This window comes from Acinonyx jubatus, chromosome C2, assembly GCF_027475565.1.
Source record: "Acinonyx jubatus isolate Ajub_Pintada_27869175 chromosome C2, VMU_Ajub_asm_v1.0, whole genome shotgun sequence".
NCBI classification, from domain to species: domain Eukaryota; kingdom Metazoa; phylum Chordata; class Mammalia; order Carnivora; family Felidae; genus Acinonyx; species Acinonyx jubatus.
Window position 1 is genome coordinate 45347587 of NC_069384.1, and position 23170 is coordinate 45370756.

A 23170-nucleotide genomic window follows, 5' to 3' on the forward strand; every position below is an offset into this window, starting at 1 on the left:
TATCCCAGAATTAGCCTGTGAGGGAAGTTATGATAGAGATGGGATTTGCCTTTAAAACTTTTGTGCCCAAGAGGAAAATAAGTTTCTAGAACCCTATGTCACTCACAGCAGAGAACCAAAATCAATGTTACTGGTAAATAAGCAGGAAGTTACTTGTCTTTTAACCTAGCACAAAATAGTTCAAATCATTTTGGTTCACTTTATGGTGAAATAAATGGCAATACACTTAATGTAACACACCATTTAATTTATTCCCCTTAATTCAATGCCAAAAGTCAAAACAGGAAGGGAAAATATTTCATACTTCTTACTGAGGGCTGATCTCTAAATGGAATCTTTTTCACAAAATACTTAACACAAAAGCATGCACACTACCAGTCTACAAAATGAATGCTAATCGTTAGAGGTTTTTCTACTTAACAAACATTTATTTTAATACCCACTTGACCTGATTTACTTGGCTCAACCAACGTTACTATGGGATTACTATGGGATATATAAATTTCATTCAATTGTTCACTCAATACCACGTCTGGAAGCATCTTCAGTCATTTATGAACTGAGACTCCACATCCCTTCATGGATGTTCTTTTCCTTGTTTTGGTATCCCTTTTCAGAACTCAGACAGCATAGTGTACAAGCCTCTATTTTACATCTATTGTAATTATTATATTTATTATTTATGAAAGCTACCAGTTCACTGTTCCTGATAGGCTGTGCACTCACTGATAGCAGGAATGCCGTTTTATATTCATTTTTGACTACATAACACCTGATAAAGTAACTGGCTTATACAGGAGGTCAATAATATTTGGTAAATACAGTAACTAATTCACTAAATGCCTCCCGAAAGCTATGAAAGCTATGACTCAACTGTAAAATACAAGATTCTATTACTGAAGTCTGACATATTAATTTAACATTAGGATGAGAGCAAAGTTTAGATGTTTTGCCCTTGGACTCAATAATATATGAAATTTAATAGTGAAATAAGATAAAAGGCTTGATTGGAGATGGACGGGGAAGCTCTTCATGTACATCTCAGCTGTATAAGTGTCCATGATCCCACCTTGATGTTGATGTTCTTCCTCACAAGGATTCAACTCTGTTAGGTAGCATGGCACATGGCTAGCACTAAGAATCAATGCTTCTTGAATGATTGTCATAGTCCAGCTTTATTGCTTACTTAAATAAAAAACACATTTAGAAAGCAAGGAGGGTCTAGGCGAAGTAGTTACAAAGCCCATCCCTGTAGAAATTTTTCTGTAATATGCATGCCTGTGACTCTTATGTATGGAATCAAATTCTCCAGGGACCTTAAACTCTTTCCTAGATGTAAATCAGTCAACTTTAAAATCTTCTATAGGCCAAGAGAGGTGACTGACTGGCTGACTCCCAGTTGAATCAAGTACAGTCCAACTCATAGTCAAGAGTTGTTTGTTGTTGTTGTTGTTGTTGTTAACCTACTCTGATTCCAAAATGAGTATTATACATTGGGAATTCTTCCTCACACATATACACCCCAGTAAAATAAATTAAATGCAATATACACAGTGGGAAATAAAATCCTTGAGTAGGTGTCAATGACATGATTATTTTCCAGAATGATTGTACCAATATGCCCTCCTAAGGATTGTCTTCTCTTTATCTGAGATGTATCTGTGCTGGGGCTACCTGTGGATCTTCCTCGCATGGCGTCCTCTTCTGAGTGTAGAGAAAAGGAAGTCTGGTCCATTTCAGTCTTGCTGTCATGGTAACAACCGTCGAAGGCCATGGCTTGAAATGTATCAATATTATACATTCCAGAAATCTGACAAAAAGACTTTTTGTTAGTAAGCCATGAATATGGTTCTATATGTAGGAACTACAGTAGAAGTCTAAACATTCAGATTTTTAAAAGAGTTTCAATAAATGCTAAGAATGTTCTGCTTATTTTATTTTATTTTAGTTTATTTTTTGAGAGAGAAAGAGAGAGTGAGCAGGGGAGGGGCAGAGAGAAGGAGGGACATAGGATTGTAAGCAGGCTCTGAGCCAACAGCAGAGAGCCCAATGTGGGCCTTGAACTCATTACCTGTGAGATCATGACCTGAGCCAAAGTTGGACATTTAACCAACTGAAATACCCAGATGCTCCTGTTTTGCTTATTTTAAAGAATAGAATTCTGGTTTTGCTTTTGGTATCAGACTAAAAGTCATTTTAATAATAAATGGAAAACATTATCAAAGAGATCTGTTTTTAATAGGGACTTAGCAAGGTTTATTATTATCTCCATAGAGATAGTTGAACATTATACAAATAAATGTTTCACAATTATAATGTCAGTGTTTTCTAATTTAGTTTTGGCCTGATAGACTTTTACACTCAATGCATGTTTCCCCAGAAGGGAACACTGTTTCAGGTTTCCCTCTTTGTTTCTGCATAGTATGAATTGTTAGACATAAGTTTGAGTTGAAATTGAATATGATTTATCAGCAAAACCAATTGGATTTGCTTTTCAACATATTTTTGTCTTTAGAGAAAACACAGTAATACGCCTGGTCAGTGTAATTTTTTGTCCAAAACCAAAACAATATTATCAGGTGATCGACTTATGCTTAAATTTGGAGTAGGGATAGGAAATGATTTTAGCTACTCTCTTTAAATGCAAATTGGTCAACCCTTCTCATTTTTTGCTGAGAAGTACCTATAAATGATACCAACACAGCCCAATTAAACAACTTGAAATTGGCTTATTTTTTGGAAGGAGAGAATGAATTATCAATGCTTTCTGGCTCCAGTGCCTGATTAAATCTAAACTACCACTTTTCTTTAAGGTTTTACTTTGAGGGAGATGGTGGTTCTCACTGATACAGAACTGTGTCTAGGAAGTAGGTGTTACTAATTGCTTTCTGAGAAAACGAAATCACTTCTTGATCTATAGGGAAGTTAAAAAAATGAGCAAATATGAATAGGCTACCACTGGCTGAAATTATTCAGAATTCAAATTGGAAGCTACAGAATAAAGTCTGCCAAAACATGTATTTGGTTCACAGCAATTAAAAAAACTAATATTTTACTGAATTCAAGAGACATAGAGAATATTTTGTGTAGTCAGTAAACTAACCAAGGACCCATACTCAAGTTATGTTGTCCTTTTTTGTTTTAGCCATAGGAACTTTTCATAACAAAATGAAAACGGATGATATGAACATAAAATAAGATCAGGACTCAAAAACTAACCTCAGATAGTAAAAAATAACACTAAGAATACATTCAACTCTGGATCTGAGAACAGAATAACTAGTATAATCTCTTCCGCGGTTTTACTATACCCACCCAGAACACTGCTGAGTTATCCCACTGGACACTATGATAATTTAGAACCATTCATATAATTGATTAAATCTTGCTGTATACAATTTACCAGTAGGGTGCTAATTTCCACAATTTCATACGTTGGTTGTTCTAATAGAAACAGTTTTAGAATGGGTCTTTAATTTTTCACTCCAGCCTACAAATAAGCACATATCTAAGGCATATTATATCTAAAGTACAGATTTGACTGTTTTATGTGGAATTCTAAGTCCTGGAAGTAGGAAAACATTCAGATGAAGGAATAAGAAAGAAAAGAATTTCCTTTCTCCTTTCTGGGCAAAGGTCAACAGTAAGGACAATTTTTCTATGATCCTTGCTGTTCTCCCAGCTCTTGGCACTTGGGGGAGGTTGGGACAGGGTGTGTGATGGCGGTGGTGGCAGGAAATGAGCTTTGCTTCACTTCGTGATTTCATCGCAAGGAACTCCATAGCCTAAGATTCCCGGTCTTTCTCACTATCCCTGCATTATTCCATCCTAGAGGTTTCGCAGAAGGAATTAGCATGTGTGGCTCAGCAGCTCCTTTTGAGTCCTCACTTTAGGATCTGCATTGGTACCTAAGTTTGTTCTCTGAAGTGAGGTAAAAGGAGATTATCCTTACAGGGAGAGTCCTGAATTGTCTAGCTTCACCAGTGACCAGAAGGGGTAAGCACATTTAGTACAGTGATGAAGTATTAGTGAGACCTCCTGCTCCCGTATCTAAGCACTTACTCCAAACTGCTTTATCAACAACAAAGGTGACATCCTCCCATCTGCCTGGTTTCCACATCTTTCTCTAAAACTGGTTTCCCACTTCAGGCGTAGAGAAAAGAAGTATCACCAATTATCCCCCCAAACCTACAGACATATCCTTCTACCCTGCCCCTCACCAGGGCATCCTACCCCTTTAACAATATCTCATCTCAGACAGCCTGTTCCCACTTTCCTTGTTAAAACCACTATTTGTTCAGAGCACATGAGCTGGGCATTAATCACAATAATAACTCAATATTTGTGTAGCATGTTACAGTTTGCAAAAGTTTCAGACCCATTTATTACATTATTCGCAACAGCCCTATGAGGTAAATAGGGAAGAAATTCCACCATTTTGAAAATGAAGAATGAGATCCAGGAACAAAAAGCTAGAAAGTGGCAGAGTTAGGTTTGGCATCACTACTTCTGACTCCAAATCTGTGTTCTTTTATTTTGCCCCACAAATATATGAATGGTAGGACATTTCTTTGAGATAATTGAACCTTTGAAGGCGGATGCTTAGAATGGTGGTTCCTAGAGGCTGGGGAAAGGGGAGAATGGGGAGTTGTTGAATGGGCACAGAGTTTCAGTTTTGTAGGATGAAAAAGTTCTGGAGATTGCTTGTACAATAATGTGAGTATTCTTAACACTACTGAACTACACACTTAAAAACAGGTTAAGATGGTAAGTTCTATGTTATGTGGATTTTACCACAACTTAAAAATTTTTTTAAATGGATGGTACTTACTAACTTAAAAGATTTTCTTCTTATTGGTACACAAGAAGAGTGTGTATAGCCCCAAGTAGTGAAAACTAAAATTCAGGTAGTGTGAACATATGTGTTGTGTGGCAGGTGGGAGTGGATAGATGTAGACAGTTTGGAACCAAAAGACTGGATAGAGATGTGCCCAAATTCCTACAGTGCCTCTTGCTTGGGTTAACCACTTCCACATAAAAATAGAACAGAACGACAACAACATTCTTTTTCTTATCACACGTCTTTTTTCTCTGTCACCTTTAATTCACAGATTATCTAAATTGTTGCTATTCTCAGTGCAGGCAATGGATCAATGGCATCTGGGACTTGTTAGAAATGCAGACGCCAATCCCACCCCACATCTGCTGAATGAATATCTGAACAAATCCCAGGTGATGTGCACACACCCATCACTGCATACTTGTCCAGAAGCTCCCAGTTCTCTCACATCTGCCTAGAAGTCATATGGGTATGTGTGTGGTGGGGACACATACACAGTGTCAACAAAAGAAACAGAGGCATCAGCAATAAAGCAAAATCAGCTCTTATTACAGCTTTGATTCAAAGGGGATATAATAGAAGAAGGAAGTGGTATTACAGGAGATCTGAATTTCAAATGCATCTCTGTTGGCTGTGAATCTCTTGACAAATCACTTCACTAAAACTCTGCCGCTTCATCTCAAAAATAGAGATAATAATCTCTGCAAGGCCTACATCATGGAGCTGAGATGAAGGCTCAATTTGAGAAGAGGATATAAAACACTCTGAAAAGTAAAAAACACTCTCACTAGAGGTATAACAAATATTAAATAATGTTTTGGGTGTACATAAGTATGCATATAAGAATTTCTCAAACCAATGTGAATATATTTCATTAAAATCATGTTCATAGATGCTACACACACACACACACATATATGTATATATACAGCCTTAAGTACAGGCTACCAAACAGATTAATTATGTTTCTTAAGTACAATATCTTATGTCAGTTGTCATAATAACAGGGAACTGGTGCCCTGATCCTTTGTGAAACAAAGCAGGTAGAGATCAATCTGTCCATGTTTACTAAACCCTGGCACAAGAAACATGTGATGACATTTAGAACCCAGAAACCACCTTTTATCCCCAGTATCCTAAGGAGAGAAGAACCTCTCTTTATGCTCTGCCACTCTCCCAAGTAACAAGAAGAGAAACATAAATCCTAGCTCTGGTGGAGAGAAGCACATCATTTATGGATTGAGAGCACAGCCATTGGAGTCAGGGAGACCCAGAAACAAATCCTAATTCCTCTTTGGCTGTGTGACCTTGGCCAGGTTACTCCCTAGCTGCTCCTATTTCACCTCTGTAAAATGAGGGTTATACAGTACCTACCTCTCGGGGCTACTCTGAGAATTAAATGACATGCTGTGTCATTAGGTGGTTAGTGCAATACCAATATAGAATAAACACACATTAAATGTTAGCTATCATCATCATCATCTTCTTGAAAGGATGTAGTTTACACCTGAACCCTTTCTTTTCAAAGGATAGAGCCGGTGGAGAGGAGCACACTGAGAGAAATTCCTCACACGAGAAAACCCTCCTGGCAAAGGTGAATGAGGATGCTGAGGAAACCAGTCAGCACAGGCAGAATGAAGTTCAATATTAAATCCTGTGAACTTGCATCTTGCCAAGGCATATAGACTTAATACAAGGGCTTACAACACTGTCAGGAGAGGGTTATAGGTAAGGACAGTCTTTTTCACATTCCAAAAGGGATCAGATAGTTAAAGCCAGGCAATACCTTCCCTGTCTTCTTGAATTGTTTCCACTCTTCCACTGTGGTGAGGTAGTTCACAGCTGCATACTCAATGACTGACAGGAACACAAAGAGGGAGCTGACCCACAGGTACACGTCCACGGCCTTGATGTAGGACACCTGGGGCATGGAGGCACTCATGCCAGAGATGATGGTGGACATGGTCAGCACTGTGGTGATTCCTGCCATTGGAGAACAGTGACAAGCTCAGTGTTCTAGGATCTGGTGCTGGATTACACCAGGGTATGTTTTTCTGGAACACTTTCAGATGATCAAAGCTGGGAGTGGGGGAGGAATCCCTGCATGTTAACCTAGTACACATCTTGAGCCCAAGCAAGAAGCTCTCCTTGGATTTGTCTATCTCTTTGCCTTGCCCTCACCCCAACTGTCCATGTTTCCTTCCCCCCATCTAAAGACTTCACAGACTCAAACATATTTCTAAGAACTCACTCACTCATTTGCCTTCAGTTGGGCCTCTTTAAACCATCCCAGAAAGGTTCAAATGTGTTCAATTTTAAAATTCCTTCTGGAAAAGAAATTCTAAAACCATTCCCACTACCCTTTCCTGTCATTTTGCAATTTACTGTTAAGAAATTGTCTTTGAGTCAATCTTTAATCTTTCATTCACCAGACAGTGATCTTGTCATTTTCCATATTTTTCTTTCATATAGAATACTTATGAGCCATTAGTATTGCTATCACTTTGTCCCTTGTTACTGAAACTACAGTTCAGTTGAGATTTAGGATGGAAGTGCGATCCTGGAGGCTCAGTTCAGCGTAAATACTTGCTATTTGACTGTGAAATGCCATTTACATTCCCCACCCCTCGCCCTCCCTTTCCTTCCCTTCCTTGTCGGCCAGTCTCTCCCCTTCCCTCTTCTTTTCTCCCTTTCCCTTCTCTATCCTCTGGCATAAGCATCAGAGGTAATGAGATCAAGATTCTGGGGCACAATGGAGAAAGAAGTGACTTGAGATTTCCTTAACAAAATGCTGGCCTCGGGGTGGGCTAGTCTGTGTCTGCACTAATTTCTCAGAGGGACGCAGCGAGAGTGCTGCCTGGAGAGAAAGTACAGTATTGTAAATATTTGAAATGTACACTAGCTGGCACAGTTTTATTTCCTAACTTCCCACCAGGGAGGCACAAATGGAGTCCTTAATGATTTTTATAAGTTGTGAGGACATTTTAATGTCAACAGACAGAGTCCCGAACAGCAGGAAGAGCACCATGATTTACTCCTAAATGTACAGACACAGCATGTGGACAGCTTTCATCACACACTTGCACCCTTCTACAATAATTCTTCAAGGTTCTCATCTGAGGGAGCCCATATCAAAGACAATGACAGATCTACAGAGCCATTCAATTTCAAATTAAGTTTTCCATTTGTATGATCAAGACCAAGGACTTGGCATTTTGGCAGTCACCATGGGAGGGCCCTGGAGTCTTACCTTGACACTGATTCAAACTCCAGGATAAGAAACCTAAATGCTATTCTAGCTCTTACCATTAAATACAGGCCACTGTCTCACTGAGTCCCAGATCTCCCCAACAACGGTAGTATGGACCATCTGCATATCAGTGGATGCTGTATCCTTGCTACATAAATGTGGATATGTGATTTTTTTTTTATTCCCATTACAAGTGTATGTGTAGCTGAAGGCAAGATTTTTTTTTAAATGTTTTTATTTATTTTTAAGAGAGAGAGAGCACAAGCAGGGGAGGGGCAGAGAAAGGTGGGGAGGGGCAAGATTATTAAATAAAGCTTGCTTGCCTTTATTGAATGTTTACCCACCACAAACCTAGGTCAGTAAATATTATTAGCCACACATTGCAGAAAAGAAATATGAGCTGAGAGGGGCTAAGTAACCAGCCTGAGTTTGAAAAACTCCTGAGTCAGGAGCAGGGCTACAAATTTTCTGAGTGTGGAACCCATGTTTTTTATATGCAAACCTGCTGCTTCTCATTCCAGAGGGATCTCTTTTTGTTTCTAACATTATAAACCAATCTCTATACATGAAGCATCTCTGAGAGGAAGACACTATAAAGCTGAGAGTAGAATTATGTCAGGAGGTATACTTTGTGCTTTTCAAAAAGCTAAAAGTCCTATTCCTTTCAGGACTTCACTGGTAAAACTGAATGAATCCTGCACTAATATTCATATTTAGTAGTTTACCTTATTCGTTAAAAAAATTTAATGTCTTTTTTTTACTGGTTTTCTACAATATAGAAGATAGAACTTGAGTTTTTTTCAATGAACAGTAACATGGGGCTTAATGGACAAAATAAAGGTTTAGAACCCATATATGAGTTTCCTACATGCCAGATAGATCTTATTGGGCATTTTAAATAGATGACTAGTGAAAGGCTACTAAATCGATGGCCAGTAAAAGGAAACTGCATTATCTATTTTTTGCCAGAGAGCAATATACTATCATTTTCCTTAAAAGGATACTTAGTACAGCTAAGTTACTATAGCTTTATTTATTTTTAAACAGGCATTTTAGATTTTCCTTGTTTAAAATGAGCAATAAAAAAATAGTGAGTAGGGAGGAGAGATTGTTTGAGTCTGCAAGTAAAGGACGAGAAAACTGATATACAAATTCCTAAAGCAATAGAACTTGAGTCAGGAGTGTTACATCTACTGATTAAAACACTTATGTCTTGAGCCACTCCTTAGAAATGCATTAATCTTGACAAAGTGTATTCCTTCCAAACCTTTTAAAGTTAACATCCCAATAAAGGCACTTTAAATATATGAAGTGACCATTTAGTCAAAGAAAGGTTCTGTTTAGATTAGGATTAGAAAATTATCTTCTCACCTACCAATATTGCTCTGCATGGTCAGGAAAGTGTTAGGAGACAATATTTGGCCTGGCCCATGGGACTGAACTCCCCTGAGCCAGTTATGCCATATTATGCATTATGCCAGTTATGCAGTTATGCCATATTAACTCTTAAGGACACATATAGGGTCCTAAGAACCCTTTGGTCTAGTGAGAGACACTGATCTTTGTGTTTCATTGGCCATTTTTCTTCACATGTGATGGAGAGGTTCATTGACTAGGGTGATGGCAATAGGGCACGTAGGCATCACTTATAGAACTATTGAGTCAGTTGTGTATTCAGTAGTTGTGCTGTGGACAGGTGTTTGAAGGCATAGGCATCTACATTTATGTTTAAGTGAATAAAAACATTTTCCCTGTAGGCCTAAGCAGAAAGAAAATATCAAGTGATCTGAGAGAAAAGAAGGTAGGTCGGATAGCCTAACACCACGAGTCTACGGCCAGAAACTAACACCCATTGCCGCACAAAGGTGGTGTCAGAGTCCAGTGCCTAGAAGTTCTGGTAACCTCTATGATGGTTAAATGAATTACTCCTAATTATTTACTTTTTTCAGGCATATGTCATATCCTCTGTTAGAAGACATTTTTCTTTATTAGTGTCTACATGCCTGAAAACTTCAGTTGTCTTTCTCTGCCATGTCTGTTCCTGGCAAATGACTCTATTACTTAACATGCAGTATGAATGGCCTACCTAGAGGAGCCAAATGAGAAAGATGGAGGCAAGGGAAGAGGAGGGAGATAGAAGGAAGAGATGAAAGTACAGTACTACTCATCCTTCCATGAGGGTTAAAACATCCTTGAACAACTTTATAATAGTCTCATTCCCTCTCCACACCAAATCATATGGAAATATAGATTAGTATTCTTAACCCATCCCACATTCCAAATTATGGTAGCTATTATCTCTTACGAAAATCGCCTAATCACAATTGATACTTCTATGCCGTTCAGCCTCTATTGTTTTTCATTTGAAACATGACAAATGTGAAAGGATCTTAACAAGCAAATGATTCATCCTTACTTAGCAAATGAATCCAAATGTGGAAAGGTCTTAGCCAACAATGAATCCTTATTGTTTTCAGTTAGTAACTAAAATACAGTTATTAAAAACATTGTGGGTTAAACATTAGCAATTTAACAACTATGTATTGAGAACAAAATATGTGCAGGATACTGTACTAGTCACTACAGGAACAGAAAAGATGGTAATAACGATCCTCGTCCTTAAGGAACTCACATTCTAATACAGGAGACAGGATAAGCTACCAAGGCACCCCGTAGCTATTACAAGATAGAGGAAGTAAGGTAGAAGAGATACCTTAGGGAAGATACAAAGTGCCATGTGGCTCAAATATTGGAGAGACCATGTCTGCCTGGTGCCATCAGTAGAAGTTTGTGGCCATTGAGAAATGGCAAGACTGACAGAGGAAGATAGGTAGAGTAAGAACAAGAATAAAGGTATAGAAGTACTATAGATAAGATAAGCAGTTAGTCATGAGCGACTGTTGAGAACACTGAATATTCAAACTGGTTGAAGTTTAGACAACCACTTGGGGCAGGAGTATGGTTAAAGATGCAGCAGATAAAAATACAGGACACTCAGTAATATCTGAATTTCAAATAAGCAACAAATAATGTGTTCGTATAAGTACATCCCATACAATGTTCAGGATATACTTATACTAACACAGTATTTGGTGCTTATCTAAAACTCAAATTCAACCAAGTGTCTTGTATTTCATCTGGCAACCCTCAAGAGGCGCCTTGAATTCCAAGCTGAGAATATTTACTTCAGTGGCATTTGAGATGAGAGTGTTGTGATCACAGTTGAGTTTAGAAATATTACTCTGGTAGTAGGGTTGGATTGTGGCAAGAAGAATAGGAAGTGAAATAAGCAAGTACAAGGCCTATACAAGCCCCTACTACAGCTTTGTGCAAATCAGCAAATGGTGCCCTTTTTCTGGAGGATATCATCCCATACCATGTCCCATAGAGCTTGGGCTGGATTTCTGCTCCTTACTCCCATCTGGATCAGATGTCACAGCCTTGCAAAATGGCCCTGGGCAGGTAGGGATCTGTTAGGGCAATCCAGGAAAAATTAACAAGGGTCCCAGCACTGGTCAAGGCAGGAGGAATGGAAGAGAAAGGATAAGCATATCTGAGGACTTTTTATAGAGAAGGCTAACTCTGAAGATTTAGGTACCTTATAGCCACAGTTCTCAAAGTGTGGTCAGTGGCTCCTTTGGGCTCTCCAAGACATTTTCAGAGGGTCTGTATAATGAAGATGAATTTCACAATACTAAGACATTGTTTACCTTTTCCCTATGTTGATATTTGCAATGGTGGGAAGCACTGCTGGGAAAAGTTACTGTTGCCTTATCATGAATTCAGGCAGCAACACCCACCTGGTCTAGCAACTGACAATCACTGTATTCTTTAACTGTCAGTATCACAGTGAAAAGAAATCAGTAAAACGTTTTAATTTTATTAAATTACAGCCTTTGTGTATATACCTTTTTAATATTCTGGTTGATGAAATGAGCAGTATATATAAGGCATTCTCCATACCAAACAGCAATGGCTGTCTTGAGGGAAAATGCTCAGACAGTTGAGTTATGAGCTGAACAGGAGACACTTTTAAAAATGGGACATCACTGTCACTTAAAAGAACAACTCACAGAGAAACTCTGGTTGTTCAGATTTGGGTATCTTCAGGCATTTTGTCAAAACTGAGTAAAGTAAGCCTATCACTTGAAGTAAAGCAACTAATGATGTTTGTTGCTAAATGATAAAATTTGAGATTTCAAGTCAAAACTAGAATGATGTTAAACTTGTATGTATCACTATGAGCTTGAGAGTTTTTCCATTACTCAAAAACTTTTTGATGAGATTAATAAATGTGAGTTTTTGAATTTATATAATTAATTACATGAACATTGAGAAGATCTGTATAACTCAGTGCACCAGTATTTTTCAAATGGTTGATGCACGGGTGAAAAGATCTAGGCAAAATGCAAGCTAGATCAATGAATTTTAATCTAATAGAGTACAAAAAAATTCACTGATAGAATATCAGATTCCACATTGTAATTAACCTTTAAGAAACTGTCACTTTCTGAGTTTTGGTGCAATGTCAAGAAAGACTATGCGCAACACTATTGAAATATGGCTCTTTTCTCTAACCACATATCTGAACAAGGCAGATTCCTTCCTATATTTCAACTAAAACCTATTACAACAGATTGAATGAGGAAGCAGAGATGGGAATCCAGCTGCCCTCCAGAAGGCCAGATATTAAAGGTTTGCAAAAATGTACAACAATACCACTCTTCTCACTAATATTTTTTGTTTTAGAAAAAAGTGATTTTATGGGGCACCTGGGTGGCTCAGTCGGTTAAGCATCCAACTCTTGGTTTCAGCTGAGGTCATGAGTTCACGGTTTCGTGAGTTTGAGACCCTCATTGGGCTCTGTGCTGACAGTGCAGAGTGTGCTTGGGATGCTCTCTCTCCCTCTCTCTCTGTCTCTCCCTGACTCATAATGTCTTTGTCTCTCTTAAAATAAAGAAAGAAAACTTTAAAAAATGCCTTTAGAGAAGTTATTTTTCATAGAATATGCTAACTTTTAATGAGTTTATTATTGCTAATTTTAAATGGACTAATGCAGATTTTTAAAAATTCTGTTTCAATAGCCAACATGGCTAAATAATGATAGATATAACCCACAAAACAAAAGCTCTCTAGGGTTCCTAATAATTTTTAAGGTGTAAATGGGTCCTAAGAACCTAAGAATGACTGCCCAAGACTAAGGAAATTAAGGGTCCAATAGTGAAAGACTCAACACATTCGGGGCCCTTAGAAGAACAAGAAAAGTCAAGAGAATAAGTGGGATTTGGGCAGGGGTGGCAGAGTTGGGAAGAGTAGTTTGTTGGGTTTTGAACATGTGGAGTACCTGTAGTGTCTGGAAATGAAGTCCAGGCGGGCAGCTGGGAGTAGTATCTAGAACCTGAGAGAAAGATTTGTGATAAAGACAGGGTTGGGATTTGCTTTCATAGAGACAGTAGTCAGAAGCAAAGGCTTGTTCCGTTTGATGAGAGAATCAAAAGCGAGCAAAACCTTGGAAGGTAATTACCCAGATTACCTACTCAGGGAGTAGAAGGAAGACAAAGTAGGAGTACAAATGAAAGAAAAGTCTAAAAAAGGAGAAAACCTAGACTAGTACAGAGTACCGAAAACAAACTTATTGTTTGTTTAGTCTCATCAAACACTATGGGCCAGGCACAGCCTAGGCAGTTGACATAAATGCTCCCATTTATTTCATACAGTGACCTTGGAAGGCTGTATTAATCATCTCATTTTGCAGATGAGGAAGATGAGGCTGGGCTCTTGACCACTACACCTGATTCTGAATTTGGAGAGGATGCTTAATAGTGTCAAATACTTCAGAGCTTCAGATGATGGAGGAGGAACAACCGAGAAAAGGCAAGAGTAAGATAGAAAGATAGAAGGACCTTCTGGAGAATCAGGTAGCCCAGTAGTATTTGTGAACAGCCAGTAAAGCAGAGCCCAAAATACCTTTGAAAAAACTTGAGGGTGTTAGGAAGCAAAAACCTGAGAAGATAGCAGTGGTATAGGAATACTACAGTTCCCTTTATTAAGAGAAGAGGGGAAAGGGACACTTCTGATTTGTATATTATTTTATACAAATCTGCATAGCAATTTTCCAACCCTGCAGGGACCCAATGTAGATGCAAGAAGCATAGAATTTCAGGGGTTACTTAAATGCATTTCAGTGTTTTCCATTCACCCCAACCCACCCTGGAACCAGCTTTGATTACTTGTCATTTTCAAAGCGTAAGAGCTGAGTAGTTGGCTTCAGGAATCTGAAAATCATGTTTATAAACCTTTAGAGACTGAATGTCTTTCTCATTCTGTCTTGAGGGCTGGTAATGTGCCTTTAGCCTCCTGTTCAATTCTACCCTGTCCCACTGCTGCACTGAGGTCAGGGCATGACTGTTCTGATGTGAAGGAACAGCCACAATACTTTAATTACTTATTCAGATGGTATTTTTTCCCATGAAGATATTCAAGCCTCAAATGCTTGTAGATTGAAGCTTTTAATAGGGGAAAGAGGTGAACAAATTATTAATATTAATGACAATTTATGTCTTTTCAAACGGTCTTTTGAAGTATGCATATAATTTGCGAACATTAACTTAGAAATCACCCTTTCTGGAATGAATTGTGTGATAATTACAATGATTGTGAAGCACTTATAACAATCTTCTCTCTAGATAGAGCATTACAGGTGAAAACAAAATCAGCTGAAATGAAGGGAGCTCTGCCCTGAACCAGCCAAGAAGGCAAGTGGAATTGACTCTTGAGTTCTCATTAAGTAACGTGTTATCTAAGTGCTTAGCCAGGCATCCTGCACTTAGTAAGAGCATAGTAACTGCTAAGTGGGTCTGAAATGGTTCCCATAAATCAGTATGTGTGACAGTGGCATATAACATGCTAGGTGGAGTAGATAATCACACCTGTGTGGTGACTTCATGAAGCTGGCAATGTCTCTCCACTTGAAATTGCTTGCCAACTAAAGTACCACAATAACTGAAATTTCACTGCACTTGATTCTGATTTTGGTGTTTAGGTTAAGGCCTGATTTCTAATTGGCATTGCCCCCTATCTCAAGAAGTAATTTATTAGGATACCAGTAGTATAGTGGATTGAAGGTTCTTTTTTCTATGATGCAAATGTTTGTCATGCATAGCAAAATGGGTTTGGGCAAGGGATGGGGAGGTTTCCTGAAAGTGAGGAGATAGGTTTGTAAAGTGAGGCTGTTTATGCTTCATAATTTCATAATTTATCCTTATTAGTCAGCATTTGGTCAGCTGGTGCAGGCTTCATACCTAATGTCTCAGTTTCCAAGGAAAGAGTCCAATTACAGTTTGCCGCTGAGGCTGTTGAGATCAATGTTATAACCTGAGTGTAAGTCTCTAACTATCCCTACTAAACCATCACTCCTTTCTCTCTACTTATCATCCCTTTTTATTTACCTTCATTGAACTTTCTCTGATATTAGCATTTCACAAAGATTCAGAAAAACCTTACCCAGGGAAACTCTTGCAGGAACAGCTCTTCGGTCAATCCAAAATGAAACCCATGAAAGCATCACCATCAACATTGCTGGGAAATAGGTTTGTAACACGAAGAAGAAGATATGCCTCCTTAGCACAAAATTGATGAAAAGCCTATTGTACCAACCTATGAGAAAAAGCCAGAGTTTTCCTTAGAACAGGCTTCCACATGAAAACATTACACTTCATGAAATGACCTGCTTCTTTAAACTCTAAGCTCTTAGAGAACATGGAACAGAACACACTCACCCTTGTTTACCTAGTACAAGGACACGGTCTGGGCCTGGCATTCCATCAATGTCTGTTGAACTGAAGTCTGTAAGCGATCTGAAGTCTGTTTAATTATGTGATTCAAGGATTCCCCTTAAATTTCATAGCTGCTATTCAGGAATGAATGGTAATCATATTTTGTGAAATGGCCTTTAAAGACCTTTTTTCCAAAATATATTGTGTTCACATCATTTCTACAAGTGAGCCAATCTTCAATACATGACTAATAACTGCATACAATAGCCAATAAACCATTTATTAGCTATAACAAATGAAAGAGAACATCTTATGTGAAGGAAAAGGTTCACAGTAGCTACTGAGTCATTGGATTCCAAGTTGGAACCCAGACAGTGAGGCTTTCATAAAGGGAGTGGGTGAAAGGAATATCTGTAAACTGTATTATTTCAAAGTCTGGTGGGTACCACTAATTTATGTATGGTAAATCTACAAAAAAGTAACCAAATGATGATGTTTCTTTGCTTCTGACTGGAATTAAATAGATTCATGTTGCTAATATTGATTAATTCATGCTGATCAGAAGTAAGACTTGTGGTCACATCCATACAATTTTGTTCAGGTTTCCCTTTTCACATTGGCTGCAAGGAAGTTTAAAGCCAAAAAACAAGGGACTATTAGGTTAAAAATAATAAAACAAAGTCATAAGTATTGCAAAGTTAGAGAACCCTTCTTCTAGTCTCAGTATTAATTTCTTAGGAAACTCAAGATGGCAAACCTATTACACAGAACAGGTCAATATTTAGGCATTCAGCCTAAAACATATACCTAGCAAACCCACCTTGAATTGGCATACTATTCTTTTAGTATTCTCTTCTCAATTATGTGCTGATGACCCTTCTTGTCCCCACCTGTTCTGAGGTTCTCATTATCAGTTGATATATGTTTCAGGAATATCAAACAATTTCATTACCAAGGTTAACAATAGATACATTACATAGTGCATTCTAAAGTCAGAATATACATTATTTTTTAAGCTACTCATTTTGTCTTGTATTACCCATGCCACAGCCCCGCTTGATTTTTGTGTGCAGTTGAGAGTTCGTATTATAGCTGCATGGTGGAATAGCAGTCTCTCTGATGTTACAGCTTCATACAATTATTTTGAGATTAAAAGAGATGAGTAAAAGCTGTGAAAGAACTTCATAAAGAAACACTTAGGGTATGTGGTTTTAGCTATGACTTAAATTTTGGTAACATGTCCTTTCTTTATTGGTAATTTTCTGAAGAATAAATTTGTTTTTGGCAACCAATCAGGAGAAATGCTACTATGTTGTGTGGCTTTTCAGGGCAGGGGAGACTAGGGGTACTATTGTGGTTGAAGCCGCAGGCCAGAAAGAGCTCCCTCCACCACCAAGAAATGTGGTGCTGCCTTGGAAAGATGGTGGAACCCTCAGCCTGGGTAGTGTAATAAAGAGTCTGACTCCACTTCCGATACTTGACTCCTCATAGCTCCCAAACCCCACTGGTCCTTCTCCTTCTGTCTCACACCTGGGCAAGCTAATAGGAAAGCTGGGTGCTCCCTATTTTGGCACCCATGGGAAATTCAAGTCATGCAAGGGAGTCATTCCCCCCCAGTCCCACCCTTTAACCACCATAAAACTCTAAGCCAGTTGCCCTTCTCTGATTTCTCAGGCCATTTTCAGACCTACTTGGGAGCTTACTCCGCTCTCTCTGGAAAACTTCATTACATGCATAATAAATCTCTTTATAACCTTTTGCTTTGTGTGCGGCATCATCAGTTTTGACAACTGAACCACATTCTGGGTGGAAGGTCTGTCAGCCTCCATCAGGTTGCCGCACAGTAGAAAGAATGGGGAGTTTATGAAAGAAGGAGAGGGCCGGAGAGTTGGCAGCAGGAAAATGCAAGAGAGGGGAAGTGATTGAGGAGTCAGTCAGGTTCAAGGAGTCAGGTTCAAGAAGAGTTTTACACCTGAGACTGTCACCTTCAATGGGTGGTTGATGCTAAAGGCTTCAATCTGTGTCAAAAGGATCAAGATGATGTTTATGAAAATAGTGATGATGAGAGCTACTAGCTAATATTTACTGGTTACTCACCATATGATAGACAGTATTCTCAGTTATTGATGGCAGACTTTATTCTAAATTATTTAAATGCATTAAATCACGTATCCTCACAACCTTCTGAGGTAGAGAGTGTTACAAAAGATGAAGACATTGAGGCTTAGAGAGATAAGGCAACCTGTCCACATTTCTAATAAGCAGTTGAGCCAGGATTTGAACTCATGCAGCCTGTCTCCAAAACTTATACCTGTAGCCACGACATGATGCTGCAATAAAGAATAATTGTCAATGCATTCTTTAGGGGCAGGAGTCATTTTTTTTCCCTTCATAAATCTACAGTACATGATTGTGAGGGGCACTGAAAGGCATGAGGGGGCAGAAGCCCTCAACTGCTTGTTACTATTGCCAGGGAGTGGTGAAGACGGAGCCAAGGGAAAAACTTGAGGACATGATGGTGCAGCTATCAAATAGAAACTAAAGTTACATAATTCTAACTCTACTTCTGGCTCTCCAAACTAGAGTTGCAAGTACAGATTTTACTGTATAGCTGATTTGGCAGTGCAGGTTACGGTGGTTGTTATAATGACAGGAACGAAGACAAAATAAACATAAAAAAATTATTTTTGATTAAGCTAATATGTTTAAACAGGATACTAATTGGAGAAAAACACTTGAGTTTAGCTCTCAGGAGACCACATTTAATATTTCATGGATAATGTGAGACAGAAGTATCACATGCTTGTAAATTAAATTTCTAAATGCTGATCTTTCTGAAACCGAAGAATGGTTGAATAAACCCAGATATGATTAATAACTGGATTAATAGCCAATGGAATGGCGTATTGATGAAGTAAGAATTTGGAAATCAAATTTAACCTTTTATTTTTAAGAGGATAGTTGGGTGTATATTCATGGATACTTGGGCTTGAAAATCTGAAGAAATGTCATTGCTATGATTATATATGTAGCATACATTCTGTGCAGGGAACAATACTCTTAGATTTCTATGCTTCGTATATATGACATTTTTAAAATGCTTATTAATTTTTGAGAGACACAGCATGAGTGGGGGAGAGGCAGAGAGAGAGAAACACACACAGAATCTGAAGCAGGCTCCAGGCTCTGAGCTGTCAACACAGGGCCCGACACAGGGCTGGAATCCATGAACGATGAGATCATGACCTGAGCCAAGGTTGATGCTCAACCTACTGAGCCACCCAGGCACCCCTCTGACATTTTAATTGCTTCAAACATTGCAAAGACCTATTTACAATTTATCATATGCCAAAGTTATTTCATCATAACAACAGCAAAATGAAAACAGTTATAAATTACACTTTGACATGCATCATTGTTTACCGCATGCATTCCTTTGTTTAAATATTAATTAAATTTAGGACTATGAACATTAAAATCCTGATAAAAACATACTTATACAGTTGGCCATTGAACAGTGTAGGGGTTTGGGGTACGGGCCCTGGTGCAGTGGAAAATCTGCGTATAACTTTCTAGTCCCCCAAACCTAACTACTAACAGCCTAAAGCTGCCTGGAAGCCTCACTATAATGGAACAGTGGATGAAGACATATTTTGAATGTTATCTGTATTATACACTGTATTCTTACAATAAATTAAGGTAGGGAAAAGAAAATGTTAAAAAATCATAAGGGAGAGAAAATGCATGTGTATTACTTTAGTGTATGTATTGAAAAATTCACATGTAAGTGGACTATGCAGTTCAAAATCGTGTTGTTCAAGGGTTGAGTATTTACTTATGCAGAGTAAGACAGGAAGACAGAGAAAAGAAAAAGAAGGAGAAGAAACTATATAAAAACAATAACATGGTTTATCTTTATGAGGTTGGATTACAAAGGCTTTTTCTTTAAATTTCTCTGAATTTTTTTTTCAAGTTATCTGCCATTTATTCACTTGTTCAACAATTACCTATGGAGCATTTAGTATGTGCCAGGGATATACCAATGGTCGAAACAAATAATATGTATTATTTATATAATCAGAAAAGTCCATAAGCGTTATTACAGTTAATAGCATTATCTGCTGAATCCTGAGCAATGTAGACAAATAACGAAGTGAAATAGAGCATTTCTCCTGGATCTAAATAGCTAAATAGCTGTTGGTTCTAGAAAGTCCCTCAGCTTCTCTGTGATGTAAATTTTGATTTCTCTTTTATGATTCAGGCTTTTATATTTTTTTAATGCTTATTTATTTATTGTTGAGAAACAGAGCAAGCTAGCACATGAGCGGAGGAGGGGCAGAGAGAGAGGTAGACAAAGAATCTGAACAGGCTCCATGCTGTGAGCACAGAGCCCCACATGGGGCTTGAACTCATGAACTGTGAGATCATATCTGAGCCAAAGTCTGAGGCTTAGCCAACTGAGCCACCCAGGCCCAATGATTCTGGCTTTTAGATAACAACTTGATAACTCCTCTCCGGAGTCTAAGGGCAAGAGTAGAGCACCCTCTAGGGAGAAAAGTCAGTAGGTAAAAGGATTCCAGGCACTCAGGGCAGCATACATTTTCCAGCCTATGCATGGCTTAAAAAATCTAAAATGGCATTTTATATGGATTCTTGCTGAAATGACCTAGAATGCTAATAACCAGGGAAGAGGGAGCTACTTTTAACTTTAATCAACAGGAAACAAGTATAATTTATTTATTTTTTGTTTATTTTTTTAAATGGGACCACATATAATTTAAAAAGTGCCTTGGAGACATGTTACCAAATGAAAAATATATCTGTCATAGTAAAGAGTATACAATATAGGCCCAATATTGAATAGGTTTTCTCTTCTGAGCAATGATGCCCTTTACTGACTGATTCCTTCAGCGATACTTATTGTGTATATGTGCTGCTGAAGTGAGCACAGTGATATTTATTGAGTATCTATCATGTACCATGCCCATTCCAGATGCTGGGGAAGAAATGGTGAACAAGGCAGACAGATTTCTTGCACTCTTTCTAGTCAGGCACTCTGGCGATAAAGCAGTCACATAGAGATATATTTCAGGAAGTGTTAAGTGCTATGAAGACAAATAACAGATAGGGAATGGTGAGGAAGGAGGCCTCGTTTAGACGGGATGGTTGAGGAAGCACTCTCTGAGGAGGTGATATTTGAACAACACCTGAATGACTGGAAGGAGCCGGTCATGAGAAAGCTGGGGGGAAAGCATTGTAGGCAGAGGGAGGAAAAGGCCAAAACAGAAGCCCTGCAGATAGAATGAGACAGGTGTGTTTGAGGACAGGCAGGAAGGCCAGCGTGGGGGGTGTGGGATGTGGTGGAGGGGGGCGGGTGTAGTGGGTGAGGTCAGAGGTAGCTCGTGTAGGCCTTGGAGGTCATTTGAGAAGCTTGAATTTTGTCATAAGTGTGACAGAAAAACCCTGGAGGGTTTTAAGCAGGAAGGAATTGTGGTCTTTACGTTTTCGAAGAGCACTGTCTCTACTGTATTAAGAGTAGACTGCAGAGGCCAGGGGTAGAAGCAAGGCTTTTGTCTAGAGGTGGCTGCATGAGGACGAGAGTGGTCATGGACTGGAGGTGGAGGAGACTGCCTGTGAAGGAGGGAGGATGCTGAGACCACACGGGACAGTTGTGTGAATTCAGGTCTCTTCACATGTTTTGCAACGGTAGGTGTCAGTAAGTGCCGATGAACTGTCCCCATAAAACAGCGCACCTGTGCTGCTGTAGAAAGCGAATCCGCTGGATGCACTGAACTCCTCAACAAAGAACTGAGACAGGGAAATATGTTCATCAGTATTTAAGGACTTGTTCCCATGTTTCCAGTACAGCATTAAATCCTCTTCGGTGTAGGCATCTGAAACAAGAGAATAGTTTCCCATCACTGGCTCTTGTGAGTTCCACAAGGTATTCACCATGTTTTACACAGTTCTATATCTCCAGTGCCTGGTCCAATGACATGTATATATTGGGTACTGAAAAATGTGTTTGCCGATAGACTGATAATACCCATACCTACCAAAGGAAAAATAATCTCCAAAACTTAGACCCTAATTACTGGCATAGTGTGGAGGCTTTTCTGGTGCCCACATGAGGACTGAAAACTCTCCAAATAGCTGCTCCCATACCTGCGTGCACTGAGTGATGTCATAGCACTGCGTGTCCCCCATCACAGGTCCCACCCTAGGTCTTCTGGCCCCATTAGTTTTGCGGCTCTCTTGCATGAAATTACAAAATGAGCTGTGCTCAGTAAAGAATTTTCTCCTGATATCAACTGGCATTACAGAGAGTTTCTGATGGATTTGGGGAGGAACAACCACTGAAATTCCCAGCATTGTTGCCACATTGTGAAAAACTGCCGTCAGTTTTAAGATGTATCAAAAACAGCTGATGGATCAAAGTGATTGACAAGGAGTTGGCTCGGATGCTCTCTGACAGGGCTTTGATCAGCGAGTGTATGTCTAGAGCTGCATTTTTCTAGGGAACCCAACCAAGTACATTTAATGGAAGATTGTGATTTACATGGGAACATGAATTCCAGAGCTTTCCTAATTTGGGAAGTGTGTCAGTCTATATAGTTAATAGCATATAGAATATTCCTTTTTAGGGAGCTTGTTCCTTTACAACCCTTGTGGAAACTGCAGAATATGTAATTATGAAAACATTATTTCCCTGGATGTTTTCTTTTGGCAGGCAATCTGCCATCATCCTTAGTTTTTTAAAAAAAATGTAACTATTTTGAACAAATATATTTAACTTATATCGAGATTTTTAATGCTTGTTAAGAACACGCTTATTTACATGTAAGTAGGTGATGGTGTGTTCAGATCATGAGTGCCTGCTCCATCAGTAAGTAGTACTTACAGCTTTCCAGTTCAAGGGAACAGTTTTGAGTGTCAAGAGGAAACCTGCTGAAATCCATAAAGCACATGGCTGAAACAGTTATCCTGGAAGAGGAAAGAGAAAACAAAAACTGCAGGTCATTTAACCATATGGCTGAATGAACATGCAATATTGAAGCTTCCTGTTTGCTGGTCTTGTGTGCCTTTCAAGAATAATGCAACACAGGGGTGTCTTGGGTGGCTCAGTCAGTTGAGCATCTGACTTCGGCTCAGGTCATGATCTCATGGTTCATGAGTTGGAGCCCCACATTGGGCGCTCCACTGTCAGCACAGAGCCTGCTTCGGATCCTCTGTCCCGCCCTCTCTCTCTCTCTCTCTCTGTCTCCCCCGCTCATGTTCTCTCTCAAAATTAAATAAACATTAAAA

At 38.9% G+C, this 23170-nt stretch overlaps 1 protein-coding gene across 5 annotated transcripts in view; it reads right to left on the reverse strand.

Annotated features, from left to right (window-relative positions):
• Positions 1-236: 236 nt before the first annotated feature.
• The window catches only part of GABRR3 (gamma-aminobutyric acid type A receptor subunit rho3), a 49368-nt gene continuing 26434 nt past the window's right edge, over positions 237-23170 (reverse strand). For 4 of the 5 annotated variants that reach the window (XM_015081138.3, XM_053220717.1, XM_027077605.2 and 1 more), the window contains exons 6-10: positions 22767-22849; positions 21619-21759; positions 15594-15746; positions 6627-6823; positions 237-1810 (exon numbers count right to left, since the gene is read on the reverse strand). In XM_015081138.3, the coding sequence (XP_014936624.2) occupies positions 1508-1810; positions 6627-6823; positions 15594-15746; positions 21619-21759; positions 22767-22849 (877 nt within the window). In that variant the 3' untranslated portion in view covers positions 237-1507. The remainder of the gene's footprint in view (positions 1811-6626; positions 6824-15593; positions 15747-21618; positions 21760-22766; positions 22850-23170) is intronic. The other variant, XM_053220719.1, reaches the window with a different exon arrangement.